The sequence below is a fragment of the Pleurodeles waltl genome, chromosome 4_1 (assembly GCF_031143425.1).
Source record: "Pleurodeles waltl isolate 20211129_DDA chromosome 4_1, aPleWal1.hap1.20221129, whole genome shotgun sequence".
Lineage (NCBI taxonomy): Eukaryota > Metazoa > Chordata > Amphibia > Caudata > Salamandridae > Pleurodeles > Pleurodeles waltl.
Window position 1 is genome coordinate 548,519,583 of NC_090442.1, and position 16,325 is coordinate 548,535,907.

The 16,325-nt window shown below is 43.4% G+C and overlaps 1 protein-coding gene across 6 annotated transcripts in view; it reads left to right on the top strand.

Annotated features, from left to right (window-relative positions):
* Positions 1–16,325, top strand: part of TFEC (transcription factor EC) — a 612,796-nt gene that overhangs the window by 456,834 nt on the left and 139,637 nt on the right. For 5 of the 6 annotated variants that reach the window (XM_069228932.1, XM_069228931.1, XM_069228936.1 and 2 more), the window contains one exon: positions 15,908–16,159. In XM_069228932.1, the coding sequence (XP_069085033.1) occupies positions 15,908–16,159 (252 nt within the window). Of the gene's footprint in view, positions 1–996; positions 1,114–15,907; positions 16,160–16,325 lie in introns of those variants that run through there. The other variant, XM_069228934.1, reaches the window with a different exon arrangement.

Sequence of the window (16,325 nt, forward strand, 5' to 3'; positions counted from 1 at the left end):
TTCCCGCCATCCTGTTCCTGGCGGTATTTACCGCCAGGACCAGGATGGCGGGAAGGGGGTCGGAATCCCCATGGCGGTGCTGCAAGCAGCGCCGCCATGGCGGATTCCTTGGGCCAGGGGTAAACCGGCGGGAAACCGCCGGTTGCCCTTTTCTGACCGCGGCTTTACTGCCGCGGTCAGAATGGCCCTGGAAGCACTGCCAGCCTGTTGGCGGTGCTTCCGCGGTCCCCGGCGGAATGACCCCCTATGTCATATTTGTGATGTAATAAAATGTCTGCCAAGCTCCAAATTGTGCGCAAAGTTTACAAGTATTTTCATTTTGGATGCGTGCTGTACAGTTCAACACGTGCAATATTAATATAATATTTCTCCATTGTCATTCTTGCTTGGAGTAAGCATTATTCTTTGGCATAGCATTGCCCAACAATGTTAATAGATATGGCGTTGCATCAAATACCAGGAGTGGTAGTGTGAGAACACCCTCCACAAGAGAAAGTAGCACAACAGAACACAAAACACAATATGCATGGATTTACCGGCTATTTTCAAGAGCAAACATCTTTTTGCACTGGATGTAAATAGTTTATCAACACTTTACACCGGCTTGTGTCACTTTTTATGTGATGTGGCATCGTTGCAAAGTGCTGAAAACACTGCCCCATGGTGTGTTTGACTGTAAAGAAATCATTGTGCTGTCACGGTGATAATACCCTGCTTATTGACATAATCAGAGAGCCTTTGGTGAAACGGACGACAGGGACTTTTCAACCAAGTTCAGATCTGAGTGGAGACCAACAATGCTGCATTTATAATGCGGACGCATTATTCCTGTTGTGGCTAAATCGAAGGAACGTGACGTGTGTGGATTGAGGCTATTTGAGGTAACTGCCCATCTCTGCAATGAAAGGGTAGCCTCGATGTAGCAAATTAGATCTTTTAGCATGCCCACTTAGATTATAAAGTCCCACTGAGTTCAAAAAGTGTCAGTCGTGAGACGTCTTCAGACAGTTCGGATGCCCCCCTTCTGAGACCATTCCTTGGGCCGTGCTGAAGACAGCTTTTGTTGAAAAGGAAATAATTATGCCTCATCAAACAGAGTGTTCTTATTACGAGGTAAGTTTTTACTACAAAGGACAATTATTATAAAGATAATGGTTTTGCAAGATGGCGGATTATTTCCAAATACACTGAAAATGTAACTATATACATTTTGGAGCAAATTGTTTGTAGATTCTGTCGACTGCAAATGTTGCCGAATTATTTGTTCTAACGACAATACGTCAAAGAGTTGTGACTTTTAACCGGGCGTTTACGGCTTTAAAGCAATAATTGCCTTTTATGAAAAGAGAAGATGGCATTTATAAACTGTGCTGTAATCGACGACGTGTCTTCAAAGGCGCAATATTCTCATTTATGCCGTGACTTGGTTGTTTATATAATAGCACTGACTAAACAACGGTGAGTGTCACAACTAAGTTTATACGCATTCACTTAGACAGCAAAGAGCAGAGGCATCCAATTTTGTTACTTCATGCCTGCACATTGCAGTCTGTAGTGGAAAAGCTGAGATAGTCATTTCTAATTCCTTCACACTTCCAGGCACTTTGATCTTCTGCTTTACACAGGTGACACAGCACAGTCCAGTAGTGTTTGAATTATCTTAGAATTATAGTGGGCTTTGCAAGGGAGTCTGATGACTGAAAGTGTCGGCCGGCCCCGACCTATATGCCGGCCTTCCAACTCTGTATGGCGTTATAGTTAAAGAGGAAGAGGGGGTGTTTGCATCATTCTGCGCATTTCAGTACACTGAACTTAGTTACCTGCACCGCTGGACAATGTTAAAGTTGGCAATGATCGCCTAAGAAGGAGGAGCCTGCCCTTCCTGAATATGGAAAGGCAGATGATCTGATGCAAATCACCAGTGTTGGTCCTGTTAAAAAGACAGTTCGTTTTGGGAATGTATGGGTGTATGATGGATGCTCACGACTGTCTAACCCCATGCTGACAGGCTGTCAGTGTTTTAGAATGGGTGCCTTGGGACAGGTTTGAAAGATCTATAAAAAGATGTATACATTTTCTGGTTTGTGTTGATTTAGCTGTGCTCTATTTTAAGCACAGGGAGAGATGAATGTACGCATTCATCGACTCTGCCACGCTTCCATTGTAAGCACAGCAGAAGATTGGAACGGCCGAGGCATTGCCTTGAGCAATGGACTGAGATGAGTAGAAGGCTGTTCTATTATGTTGTATTTGTCGAGCCTCTATTTGAGGTACGGCAGCTAAATAGATATAGTACTACATGCTGGACCCAGTCTGGTCAAACACATGAGACAACATGGCTGCTCATTCCTCTCGCTCTGCTTGAGACGCTGCCTGGCGATGGAAAGATGAATAATTAGTACTCACTAAGTAATCTAACTCGTAGTTAGTACAATGGACTATTACGTACGGATGAGCGCGTTGGGACACATTGCTTTATCCATTTCTTGTTCAGGACTGCACTAATTTCTCAAGCCTCCCTTGAAAATGATGCTACCAGGATTATAGGATGCTACTGTGCTCTTTGATTTAGCTAGCCTCATTTTAAAACGCCACCTCAAAGAAGGCACGCAAATTATGTTTCTTTTTGCTCATGTCTAAAAAGCCCTCAGTTACACTGGATGAATGATCTCTCTGGTAGTTGTTTTTTGTGTTGCTGTCTGTATGTTCATAACAACATATGGCTACATAAATGTTCTCGGTCCCATTACAGGGTGCGGTCTCCTTTCTAATCACTGGCTTGAGGCAAGTAGTAAGGTGTGCTGGTATTCAGTTTTCGAGTATTTTATTTTGTTGAATAGATAACTACACTGATACAAATTGCCTTTTCAAGCCTACGTGTAAAACAATGGTGTAAATTTGATAAATGGATATTCGGATGCTACTTGCCACCTGTAAGCTCTGATTAACGCATTGTAGCTACTTGAAATAGTCTGGCCAACAGTCTTGAGGAGGATTAAATGGACCAATACTCAGCCAGTCTTTGCTGTAACTATGCACTACTTGTAGCTCTGCAGCAAGATGAAGGGGGAAATCTGAGTCTAGCCACATCTTAAAGCACTAAAGAAAGGTGTTGGAAAGAACAAACTCTCTGGCTGTCTTTTTAATCAGCTCATTTTTAAGCACTTCATCAAGTAGAGAATTTAGATCCGCATATTTGATGATCTGGCACTTTTGGGTGGTATCTCCAGTTTAAAATCCCACAGGTGCATGTTCAGACACCATTTGCTTTAGACCTGCTGAGGTCACCTTGAGTAACATAGGTTTTAAGATGGTATTTTAGCCTATATCCAGATTCTTATGCTCACCCCCGATCGCGTTGTGTGACACTTAGCAAAATGCGTTTTCTCAAAGGGATCGAATTATGAAGAGTTTTTTTCCTGTAATTAAGTTTCTAATATTCATGGAAATTCTGGAACGTTTTACATGCAATTGAAAGTAAGGCAACAGTAAACAGAGGATTGTGTTCAGATTGCTGAAGCTACACTGTGTTGTAAACATGATTTCAAGATGGAAAATTGGCATATTATCCAACGCATTATGCAGCATCAGTGCTACGCATTGCAGTAAAATAGATTTCCTACGTCCGCCTGCTTACCTATCACAGATGATAGATCCTTAGTCTGGAACTGTGCTTGTTTATCCTCTACTTCAAGCACTGCACAAACTTGTGTTGCTCTAGTTATCAGTTACTTCTCCATTCTCCACTTGACGCAGCATAATGGTGCAGTGACATCGATCGGGATCTGAGATTCTAATTCTGGACAACCACTAACTTCTTCACCATAGGCTCATGTTCTGGTATTCACTGCCATTTCTATTGTTAAAGGAGCAGCACTGATAGAAATTCAGACACATATTGCTTTATCTTGTTCATTTTGGGAGCACTGCCTTATGTGTTTAGAGGTTGATTTGTACTTGAAGTTTGGCTGTTGTAGACTTGAGATTAAAGGGTGGTACACCATCTTAAAGCTTAAAGGACTGTTTAAAGTAGACACTATGAAAGGGGCATAATTGATTACCACACTCTTTAATTAAATAAGCCAAGATAGTATCTGAAGGATATTCCGCATTTGTACAAATATTATTAACTAGAAGGGATGTGGACCTTTTCTGAAATTAAATTACTTAACTCAATTAGGCAGCAAGGAAGTAGAATTCATGGTTGAAAACTATGTAGGATGTGAAAGAGATTTATCATCAATTGGTGCTGCATCTGAATTGAAATCCTGCTTTTAACTCAAATATAGTCAAACCCTTATGTTTTCAATGCTTTTATGAAAAAGAACAGTTTTTGTTTACAAAAAATAAGATCTGGTGATATTTGACGAAAATGATGGAGAGAAGCAAATGAGGGTCAAGATGTTTTTGATTGCTGCCACCGGTTTGTGACACCTGGTTGCCTTCTAATTGTGCTATTTGAAAATGTTATTATTTAATAGGTGTCTCTTCTGCCAATTGCCTTCAACATACAATTCTAGTTTTTAGGGCTCACACTGGTGTCTTCTGTAAATTTCAGGTATTGTAAAGTTTGTTATCTACAGATAGTAAATAAGGTAATTATATGAAGGGACGGTTTAACAAACTGGTTACATCTTGTCATAATTCTTTATAAAGAAAGATCACACAGAATGTGACTCTGGTTCACTGGTAAGATGTATCTAATACCATTCAGGTGTGCAACTTTTTTATTTCTTCGGTGGATATTCGTGGTGCCATCTTTGATATGGTAGTCATTTCTGAGGTATAACATTGATTATAATTTGGACAGACCAAGACGTAGGTTAGGAAGGAATCTGTAATTTGGCTGAAAAGTGTGTTTGTGTGTGTGTGTGCACGTGCACACACAGACATAGGTATTTCTTGGATTTCAGGGAGCTCTGCATTATTTTATAATACTTAATCGTTTGAGAACAACCGGAAAAATGCTTTTTCATCTCATTTGAATTGTAATTTAAAATTCCCTTCAGTGGTGAAGTCGAATTTTACTTTACTGTTTTGAAAATTACACTTTCATAAAAGTGGCATTTTTCTGCCTACACCAATTGTGCCTTACTGCTTACTGTGGCTACCCAGAGTCACATACCTATGAAGTGGTTCTCCTGTGGTGTGTTGTGTACGCCTTCGAGACATAGAGATAAGAGGGGCCTGGGTGTAGAGGGAGTGGTGTTTGTGACAGGATGGCTGGGGTGAGTTGTGCCCTGCTCTGGTTACACTTCAAAAGATCCTGCCTGCAGCACACACAAAGCAACCTGACACAAGGTCTTCCCTTTGTTGCCTTAGACATTTTGGGGTCAAACCCAGAGGAAGGGAAAAAAACTGACTAGAGCCTTTTTGGTGGCAATGCCTGGCATTGCCCCACACAAAGGCTGGCACTAGGTATAACTTTGGCAACTTCGGAATCTCTCATCAGAACACTCTTGCACCTGTGAAAGATTTAGAGGAAGAACTGCCCTGCTGTCTGAAATAGGAAGATTGGACTTTGTTGTCTTGATTAAAGGATACCTGGAAGTGTCTTCAAGGGTCAGTTGACTGACCTCCCATTCCATATACAGTGACAGAGCAACATTCCAGTGGCCTCCCTGCAACTTCCCAGCTGATCAGCACCACCAGGACCTGACTGAGCCCTGCTGAGTCTCTGCGGGAGTGAGTCTTGATCCCCATGGGCTGCCCTCCATATCCTGGACACATGGCTGGAATCAGAGTGTACTCCTCCTGCCTGAAAACAGAACTCCAAGGGAAAATCCAGAAGTTTTTAACTCCTTGCAATCGTGAGTGGATTCTTTGTACCAAGAAACAACTGTCTGCGATACCCGACAACCCGAAGTTTGAGCAACGACCTACTCTTCACATAAGCCACGACCGTCCATGTCAGTAACCATCACTACATTTGCCACCAACACAAATATCCAGTAACAACGTACTCTTTACAGCACACAAAGACCACACCGATCAACCACCACTGCAAAGATTCAGCAGTGACCTGCTTCTCGCGGCCTCTACCAACCCGAGGCTCCAGCTGAGGCTCCCTGCATGGGCTAGGACTGTGAGAAGTTCGAACTGTTCACTGGACAAGCCTTACTAGAGAAACCAAAAAAATCTACCAAGGTTTGGTTGGGGAGTTTGGTACTGTCCCTGAACCTTTGGCCGTACTTTTCAGGGGTCAGTCCAAATTTGGAAGTCAAAATGGCTTTCATAGGGGCATACTTGGTCAGATCCCCAACCTTTAGTGTAAGAAGTGTCCCCCCCCCAAGTATTGGCATGTGTTTCCACAAGCCCTCCCCCCCATTACTCTTCAGGAACCCCATGAGCCCTTAGTGCAACTTCATATGCAGTAAACCACTTATCAATGTAATCTCCCACCACATAACTTGGCACCACATTCTTGGTATACATATCTTTTTGTCTCCAGCGGGTCCTGTATGTAGTCTGCCACCATCACTGCTGGACTCAGACTGCCTAGACTTGACCTCCGTCTTTTTCAGACTTAGTTCGTGAGCCAAGATCAATGCAAGACACAGATGGTTTTAAAATGCAGACAAATGCTCACTTTCGAAAAGTGGCATTTCTAAAATAGTAATATAAAATCCAACCTCACCAATAAGCAGGATTTGCTATACCATTCTGGTCATACCGAATGTGACCTGGTTACCCCATTCAGATCAGAATCTACCACTCAAAAAGTATAGACGGGCAATCCTAATGTTAGCCTATGAGAGGAGCAGGCCTCACTGTAGTGGAAAACAAATGTAGGCGTTTTTCACTACCAGGACATACAAAACACTTATGTACATGTCCTGCCTTTTACCTACATAGCACCCTGCCCTATGAGTCACCTAGGGCCTACCTTAGGGGTGACCTATATGTAGAAAAAGGGAAGTTTAAGATTTGGCAAGTACATTTGAATGCCAAGTTGAAGTGGAAGTGAAACTGCACACAGGCCTTGCAATGGCAGGCCTGAAACATGGTTAAGGGGCTACTTATGTGGGTGGCACAATCAGTGCTGCAGGCCCACTAGTAGCTTTTAATTTACAGGCCCTGGGCACATGTAGTACACTTTACTAGGAACTTATACGTAAATCAAATATGCCAATTGGGAGTGAACCAATTTTACCATGTTTAAGGGCGAGAGCATATGCACTTTAGCACTGGTTAGCAGTGGTAAGGTGAGCAGAGGCCTAAAACCAGCGAAAATAGTGTCAGAAAAGTGGAGGGAGGCAGGCAAAAAGTTGGGGGATGACCACCCTAAGGCTGTCAGGTCTAACACCTGCGTTATCCTACAAGTTTCTATCATCTGAGCCCTGTGACTCTGCACCGCGGACCTGTTGCAGCACCCTGGGAGCCTTCAGGCAAAATCTGGAGCCATTCTGTCTTCCTTTTTGTGAGGGAGCCTTGCTGCTGAGTGCCACCACCGCATGGTTCTTCAGAGGTCCAATGGAATTGTGGAGACCTGCTGGAGCCCCCATATGAGAAATGCTGCTTGATACTCCGGGGGGGTACCAGTGTTGACCTCTGCTCAGGGTGGAGTGGACGAGGGCCTCCCAGAAAACCCAACATGAATGGAGCACGGCCTGCTACACAGCGTAACTGAAAGACCCAAGGTGCTGGTTGGCACCTCAGAAGACTGAAAGTAAGACATCAGTTTCCTCCCTGCCCTGCCCCGTCTATCTATCGTTACCCCTGGACCCGTCGAGCTCAGCTTTGATCCTGGGACTGTGCTCTGATGAAACTAAAGATGAGCATGAAGGACCCCGTACTGGGGAGGAGACTGCTAAATTTGGGCCTGCCACAGCCTACTCTCCCTCAGATTGAACGCATGTGCAGCAGACCTGGGTGGCCCCGGTATAAACAACCTACCTGATGGCTCCGGCGCTTTAACATTTTTCCACAGCTGCATACTTTGCCGGCACTAGTGACTCAGCACCTTGTTGGGACTGCTCCTTGTGCTGTTGTGCCCGGGCGGCTGCTCCCTGGGCATGAAACCATCCCTTGAATATGTAGAGGGAGACCTAGGGGGCCCTGGCTAGCACAACTTGCCTGATGCATTCAACGTTTTAATTTGCTGACACAGCAGCATACTCGGAAGACACGAGTGGCCCTGTCCTTGCTGGAACTACTCCATTTGCTGTTGCACCCAGATGGCCCCTCTCTGGACATGAGATTGCCCCATGGATATGTGGAGGGTGCCCAGGGGGACAGTACGGGACAAACAGCCAGCAACCTCTCTGGAGCTGTCCCACCCTTATGGCTCAGTGACTCCTACTGCTAGCCATAGTCAGGACTAAAGATCATTGAATGCATTGAATCACAAAAGGTAACTGACTTCCTCTTTGTCCCTTTTCCCCCCACCTACTTTTTCTAGGAGGACTAGATGGGAATACCATTACTAGAGCGCAGAGGTCACACACCATCCAAGCTGACCCATCAGGTCGGAGACCACGTCTTCCCATGAGGTGCTCCCCTATCGGGGACACAGTGAAATTCCCTGAGCTGAGGAGCAACCCAGCACATAGCCAGGATGAGTGCAGCATTGCACCATTGGGAAGGACAAGAATGCAAAGGCACCCCAGACAAATAAAGTCTTGAATTACACGCAGCCACCCCCTAAAGGATCCCAGTTATGTGACGAGACTCATCAGACCTGTGCAGGACCACAGTCAGGAGGGAGGCCCTCTTTGTCAGACCTCAAGACAGCAATCCAGACATCCCATGAAGAACTGGCACATAAGATTGACTAATTTTCCATAGATGTCAACTGACTGAGGGCTGACCTACATAAAGTGACTGAACAAATGGCCAACACCAAACCGTATGTCAACCCCTTACAGCAAGAGATAAGTTCCATTAGAGACACTGTAAGTCAATGGCAAAAACAGACCATGCACCTAGACCATTGGTTGGAGAATTCTGAGGGGCGGTCCCATCGAAATAATTTACGCTTTGTGGGTTTCCAAGACAAAGCGGAGGAAGAGTCCACTGAATTGCTCATGAGGATTGGATCACTACAGTGCTTCTCCCTCAAAGATTGTCAAAGTTCTTTACATCTCAAGAGAGCACACAAAGCACTAGCCCCACCTTCAAGACCTGGGCCACTACCTCTGATGATGATCACCCGTCTATTGAACTTTCACGACAGGGAAGCTATCCTGCAGAATGTCAGCACGAGGGACCACTTGATATTGGAGGGCCATCCTATCTCTATCTACCTGTACTATACAGTCCAGGAACGAAGGAAGACTTTTGTGTCAATCAAGGAATGGTTGTGAAGCTTAAACTTGAAATATAGCCTTATGTTCCAAACAAAACTGAGGGTGCAGTATGAAGGGAAGGCTCTTTTCTTCTTCAGGGGACGCCCATGCTTGGCTGGACTCCAAGGGAAGAAGATCCACACAGGACCTGTCACAAGAAAAGACATCTTGACTGACTGCAGGAGACCAATCAAGACAGCCTAGGTGGCGCCAATGCCACTGGAGGAGTGTAGATGAGTGCAGAAAAACAGAGAAAATTGTTGCCGGGCCCGATGGTACTCTGAGTTCTGTGGAGGTGGTGCCAGACTTCAGAGTATTTACAGGGAGACTAGACACTTGAAAATAATGAGTCTCCTCAGACCTGACCTATGCCTCCAAGGAGACATGCTACATCTTGAGGTAGGCAGCGACCTGCCTGTGTCCACAGATGCCCCTCCTCTGCCCCCTGTGGGGATGGGGACAATTTGACCTCAGTGGGGACATGAAACGACCAAGAGAGTCATGCAATATAATTTTAGTTACTGATGTTGACCTACCTTGTAGATGGGATGATATGTTGAATTTTCTTATTTTTTTTTGCCAAAATTTAATATGCTGGTGGTGCTGCTGCAATTTAGAGGTTGAGAACGTGGGGAGGGGGCTTGAGTACCTTGGCCTCTCACCTTTCCTGATGACCTAGCCTCTTGCGGAGCACAAGATGCACAAATGAGTGGGTGGGTGTGTTTTGTTCTGTTATGTTTTCTCACCTAATTGAAGTTGTGGTATGGGGCGGGACCTGTTGACTCCCATGTTGTCTATGCCAGGGATGGGAGGGTGGGTGGTGCTGCCTGAGAGGGGCAATTTACGGGGAGTTTTGTTGAGGAACTGTTTGGTAAACTGGTACTGCTTTAGTCTGCAGCACCCCTGGAACGGGTTGCTGGAGTCTGTGTGCTAGAGGCTTGGCTGTGGGCAGTTGTGGGGGATTGAGTGGAATGTTAATGACCTAAACAGAGTATGGCTGCTAATATGAGGAAAGTGATTACTGGAATGTCGAAGGAGTATCCCAGTTTGAGAAAAGAAGTAGAGTGTTTGCTTACCTGAGATGCTGTTACTATTTGAGTGCCAAATGCATACTTTACACATCGCCTCCAAGTTAAGCATGACTGCTTTTGTGCCAAGCTAGCAGAGAGTTAAGCACAGATATATTTATTGAATTGTTGTGGTTTACCCTCACAAGGATTGTGCTTATTACTTGAGTGGGGCTTTCACCCCTCCCAAATAATATCCTAATTTCTTACAATGAATAAGCAAAATAAATGTGCTTCTACTTGCACAGATGGTATTGCTTTTAATTTTATTTGTTTTCTTAACTTTCATAATCAAATACTAGCTCTAAAAAAACAGACACAAAGAATAATTGCACCAAAACGCAGCAGTGTTAACATTTGTTGTATACTTAATGATCTTCATGATTTATTTATTGCCTGCTAATTGTGTGAATTTGTTGTTCAGTTGTAAGTCTGTTTGTTTGCATCAGGGCCTCTTAATTACTCCATACATTCCACTCTTGGATAGACTTTGTTCTACTGGATAGAAACATATCTCAGTTTGCAGGAATTCATTAATAATATTGATATTGCATGACATAATGGAGTTGAGTAGATAGGTTCCGAACTTGTCTCATCAATTTAAGGACTTTCACATTAAGACATAAGGGATAAAAACAAAACTGTAAAGAAAAGTTGTGTTTAGATTTTTTTCTGCATATATAGGTTGTTTGTTCTGTATGCAACTCTCTGGAGTCCTCAGCGTATTGTATGAGATGTATTCCTGGAGTAGGGTCAAAGATAGAGGATGTGGTTTGGTTGCTATAAATTAGCTCAAACAAAGGTCCCAGATTTATAGAGTTTTGAAACAAAAGGGAAAAGTTATGATCTGATTAGATAGACTGAGAAGAGAAAGTCCATTTGAAATAAACAAATGTAGTCACAGGCAGGCAAAATGGTTCTGTACAGAACTAATCAAAAGTATTATGAGGGGTTAAGAAGAATGGCAAATTAGTGGATTTTAGATTGAACCAAATTGAGAAATGTGAAGCTGTAAGAGGTTCTGAAGGTTTGATGTGAGTGGATAATGGCCAGGGCCTCTGGTAGGATGAAAGCAAGTGACAGCAACGTGTTATATTATATGTATTTGTAAAGTGCACTATCACCTGTGTGGGTACCCTGACACTGAGCAGGTGTGTGTGCGAAGTCCTGCTCATGGTAGCGTAGTTATTTGAAATGCCAGGTATTCAGCTTCTTTCAGCTTTCAAGAAGGGAGAAGGAGGATCTCATGTGGAGTGGAAGGCTGTTCCTTGCCTTAGAATTGATTTAGGCAATGCAACCAAATCCTCCTCCTAATCTGGTTCTCTGCACGTATGGGATGTGTGCAAGTAGGAGTCCTGCAAAGCAGAGGTGTCTGGGTGGTTGGTGGAAGGAGATGCAACTGTTCTGGTAGGTGAGGACTAGGTTGGTTGAGCCTTTAATGTGTGTGTGTGTGAGGATTTGAAATGAGTGTGTTTGTGCATCGGCAGCAAGCGGAGCTCCCTGAGGTGGGGTGTGATGTGAGTTCAGTGTGGAATGTTGCGGATAAATCTGGCTGCTGACTTCTGGATGTTTTGTAATCTTCTGAGAACTTGCTGCAATGGTATAGTGAGGGGTGATGTTGTTGGAGGTGACTGGAGGTGCAGTGAAATCTTTGATGATGAGGAAGTTTTCCTTGCTGCTTGTAGTGCTGGCATTGGTATGATCTACAAGAGGTGTTAACTTGGTGTTCCTTATATGGTGGTGGTAGTGTCTTAGGGCTGATTTGAAGATGCCTTTACTTGTAGTGTCTCAGCTTGTTCTCCATTTGCGCTTGAGTTACTTGTAGTGGCGTCTTGTCAGACCACGTTCCTCTGTGTACCAACCGGCCTGTTGCTGTTGTATTGTGCTTGAGAGGACCCAGGATGTTGGCACATGCGGTGATCCAGCTGGTGAGGTTCCTGATGGCTTTTGGCAAGTTGCTGGTGTGCTTGGGAAGGTGCATGGAGAAGGTGGAATCCCACTCCTCTTCTTTGATGCTTTTTCAGCTGCAGCAGGTGATTCCAGTGCTGGTAGGTCTGTGGAGGTGCGGGGTGGGTATGCTGAAAGTAATGAGGGCATAATCTGTCCATGCCACAAATGCTTAATTGTCAACTGTGATGTTGCTGGTTGAGGAGCAAATTGGATCCAATAGGTGTCCAGCAGTGTGCTTTGTAGCATGATGCGTGAGGCAGAGGTTTGCAAAGTTTTCTAGAGGGGTCATAGAGTTTGGGTCAGTGGGTCTTTTAGTTGAAAGTGAACATCTCAGAGGTGGATGAAGATGCTAGCTTTGATGGTGCAACAAAGTCTGCAATGTCCCCGTTGAAATCGGTGGGGTCCTTTTGGTCTGTATACAAGTGTTCTGCCCTGGTAAATGTTGTCTGTTATGTGTATCTTGATTGTGAAGTATTCTATGTAGCTGGTGAGGTGTTCATGCTGGTAGTGCAGCTGATGGTATCTTTGAATATGATGGCAACTCTACCTCAGTGTCTGTGCTGACAGACTTGCCCGGCAATCTCTAAGTGTGAGCAAGTGGGGTGCTGGGCACTGTTGGCATGGGAGTGGTGGGCCTGTGGTGTGGAAGAGTGCATGAGACCTTACAGGAGGCACATGTGAATGTTCTATACATGTTTCGTAAGTTGGTGTGGCAGCAGGGCAGTGGCATGGGGCTAGGGTTGAAAGCGCAGAGGAGTGGGGCAGGGTAGCATGGGTGGGGGGAGAACTAGGATGGTAAATAAAGTCCTCTTGCTTGGTTTCTTCTTTTAAAGATGGTTTAACAGGAAATCAATGATGTCACTTCCTGCATTCACATTGCAACTGCAATATAGTATGTCCTGGGAAACGGGGAGGAGCGCTGGATCACCGGGGCAGGATACCCAGGTGTCACTTTCTGTGCAGATGGATGATGATAAATCTAGTGATGTCACTTCTTGTGCTGATGGGTAATGGGGAATGAAGTTCTCTTGCCTGGCTTCTTCTTTTAAAGATGGTTTTATTAGGAAAACCTTTCTAAATTATGTAGAAAAATACAATTTGAAGCAAGAAAATATATTTTAGCAGTATACTAGAAACACAAAGTAAAAATATGTAATGCATACTCTAGCATTATTTAACCTATTTAGAAAATTTAAGACACAGTTTGAAAAGCGATCAGCCCTACAGCAATACATATGTTTTCCAATAATAATAACTATACACATTTAGCAGATCCTATTCAAAATGTAATTCAACAATTAAAAATGTTGTCTTGTAAGAAGGGAAAGGAACACCCATTTTAATGCCATTTCCGTTGCACAGAGTAAAGCCGACTGTGTAAAACATATACAATATTATACTCAGCAGAATACCTCTGTATTGCCTTTACAAACATGTGTCTGAACCAGTCTTGCAGATACAATAAAATACACCATGGTGGAAAGAGAAAAGTAAGAATATTTATCCAACCTATCAGACATAATTATTTTAGACAACAGGATTATTGAGCAACACCAAATTATCATGTGTCATGGCATGGTTTCTCACAGGGCCAACTTAGTACCCAACACCTTGATATTAAACTTGTTAAGAACTCAACCTGATAACTGGAGCCCGGGATATAAATTTACATGGATCACATCCTGTAAGATACAACTGTCTAAATAGGAATTCCAGCTCAATTGTGTTTGTTTTTGGGGTCCCGTGACAAGAAGTGTAGTGTAGAGGATCTTGAGTCTGACAAAATGGAGATGGTGGGCAAAGCTTATACATTTTCCACACAGCACAGTACAGCAACTGACATAGCAAGTTATTTACTAAGATATGGCGCTGCATATCTATCTTCCACTTAATTGGTGCATTTTAGGCTGCTTTGCACCACACCTACACCTTTGATCAATAGTGCAAGGGTGTGTGTGTGATATCTAGCATAGGTTTTGTACTGGAAACATGGAACCAGAACAAATTACTACGCTTAGACATAGTTTAAAACTTTACCCACTTAGAATATGTGCTGTACATTACACCACAGATACAAAGTTTGGAAATGTTTGAGCAAAAACTCCAACGTTATGCCTGCTTCTAGCTTTGCACATTTTTGGTGCAAAGCCCTGTCTACTTTTTTTTTTTTTTAGTAGATGTATCCTTGCATCAGAAAACATGGGTGATTGCAAGGGAATGTCAATATAGCACCCATTGTGTAACCCTTGAAACAAAGTAGTGCATAACACAATTGTGCTTTACTTTAGTGCTGCTTTCTAGCACAAACAAGTTGTAGTCTGTACAACAAATCCTAATTCAGTACCTTGCACCAGTTTATATCACTTTTGTGACAGAAACCCAACATAAAGTGTTCTCTGTGCCAGTGTTTAGTTAATAAATTCAGAGGTAGATGCATTGGGGATTTGCATCTTGGATGACAAATAACCTACGTGACAAACATTCAGTCCATTTAGCTAGATCCCTTTGTGTTGAGCCAATTTATCAGGAGAAGGAAATGGATTCCACAAGGTAATCAAGTTCACTGAGGCCTCTTGAATTCAACTGGTGTATGTAAACCTCATCGGGACACATACATAGTAGGAAGTAGTCATATGTGATACTATTAAAAGAAAAATCAGCCACACATGCCCTTAAGTGTATTTCAACACCATGCCACTGCTACTGTTTGAATATCCGGGCAGGGAACTATGGTAACTCCATCAGGTTAGCCGTGTTGGGGCAACACCATATTGTCATCATATTTACAACATTCTCAGTGGAGCTCCAAAATTCATGCTTCCTCAGACATTCAAGACACTCCCATAATGAACAGTACAGAGCCACCAATGTAGACCTACCATTAACTGACATTCTTTATGTCAAAATTCACCAGACTGTACAGGTTGTAAAGGAAGAACCATTAGAACAATAAGGGGCACATTTACAAAACGTGGCACATCATAGATAATGCTCCACCTTTTTTGTGCAACCCCTACCGGCACCTAACAACACCATGGAAGTGCCGTATTTAGGATACCGCACACTATGGCAGTCATAAGACCAATAGCATTAGACTTTTTGATGTTATTGTGGCGCTCTGCTGCACTAGCATCAACATTTTTGAAGCTAGTGCAGGAAAGTGCAGGGAGACCCATGGATCACTATGGGTGGATCATTTTGATGCCTGCTTTGAGCAGGTGTTAAAAATGATGTAAAAAATGGAGCAGTAAAATCTTGTAAATTTGAATTGCACCATTATTGCTGGCCTCATAGCACCGAAGCGCCCCCATTGCACACATTATGCCTGGGGCAGGCATAATGTGGCGCAAGGGGTTACAAAGTGGCACAATGCATGCATTGCGCCACTTTGTAAATATGGCACAGCAAAAATGCCTCCTTAACGCCACATTAGCGTTAAAAATGACACTAATGTGGCACAGTTTGGCACTAGGGGCTTGTAAATATGACCCTATATGTTCAACACGGCTTTAATGGGAGAGATCATAAATAGCATAAATAACACATTTTATTATAATGCTTTTTGCAGATCGAATTATGATTATATGTTGCTTCACTTTACAGGTTCAATCACACCTCGAAAATCCAAACAAGTATCTTATACAGCAAACCCAAAGACAGCAAGTGAAGCAGTGCCTGACTCTGGGAGCCAAGCTGTCGAACCAAGACCTCCCCTTTCCCTCTTCACATACATCCCAGTCTCCAGGAGTGACACCAGTCATCAGAAACGGACACATGCCTCCTATCCTTGATAACTGCATTGCTGACAGTTCGGTTACCAAGTTGCTGGTGCTTGAATGCAGTCATGAAAATGAGGTATAACTTATTTAAGATTTTTGCACATTCTCTTTTTAAAAGACATATTAATTGCAAAGGGGGTGTCCAAACGGCTTTCACTAGTAGAAATGATTTAGATTTCGTAATACAAAACCTAAATAAGTGTGACATGATCGCCGACTGAATCTCTACAAGTGATTTAGTC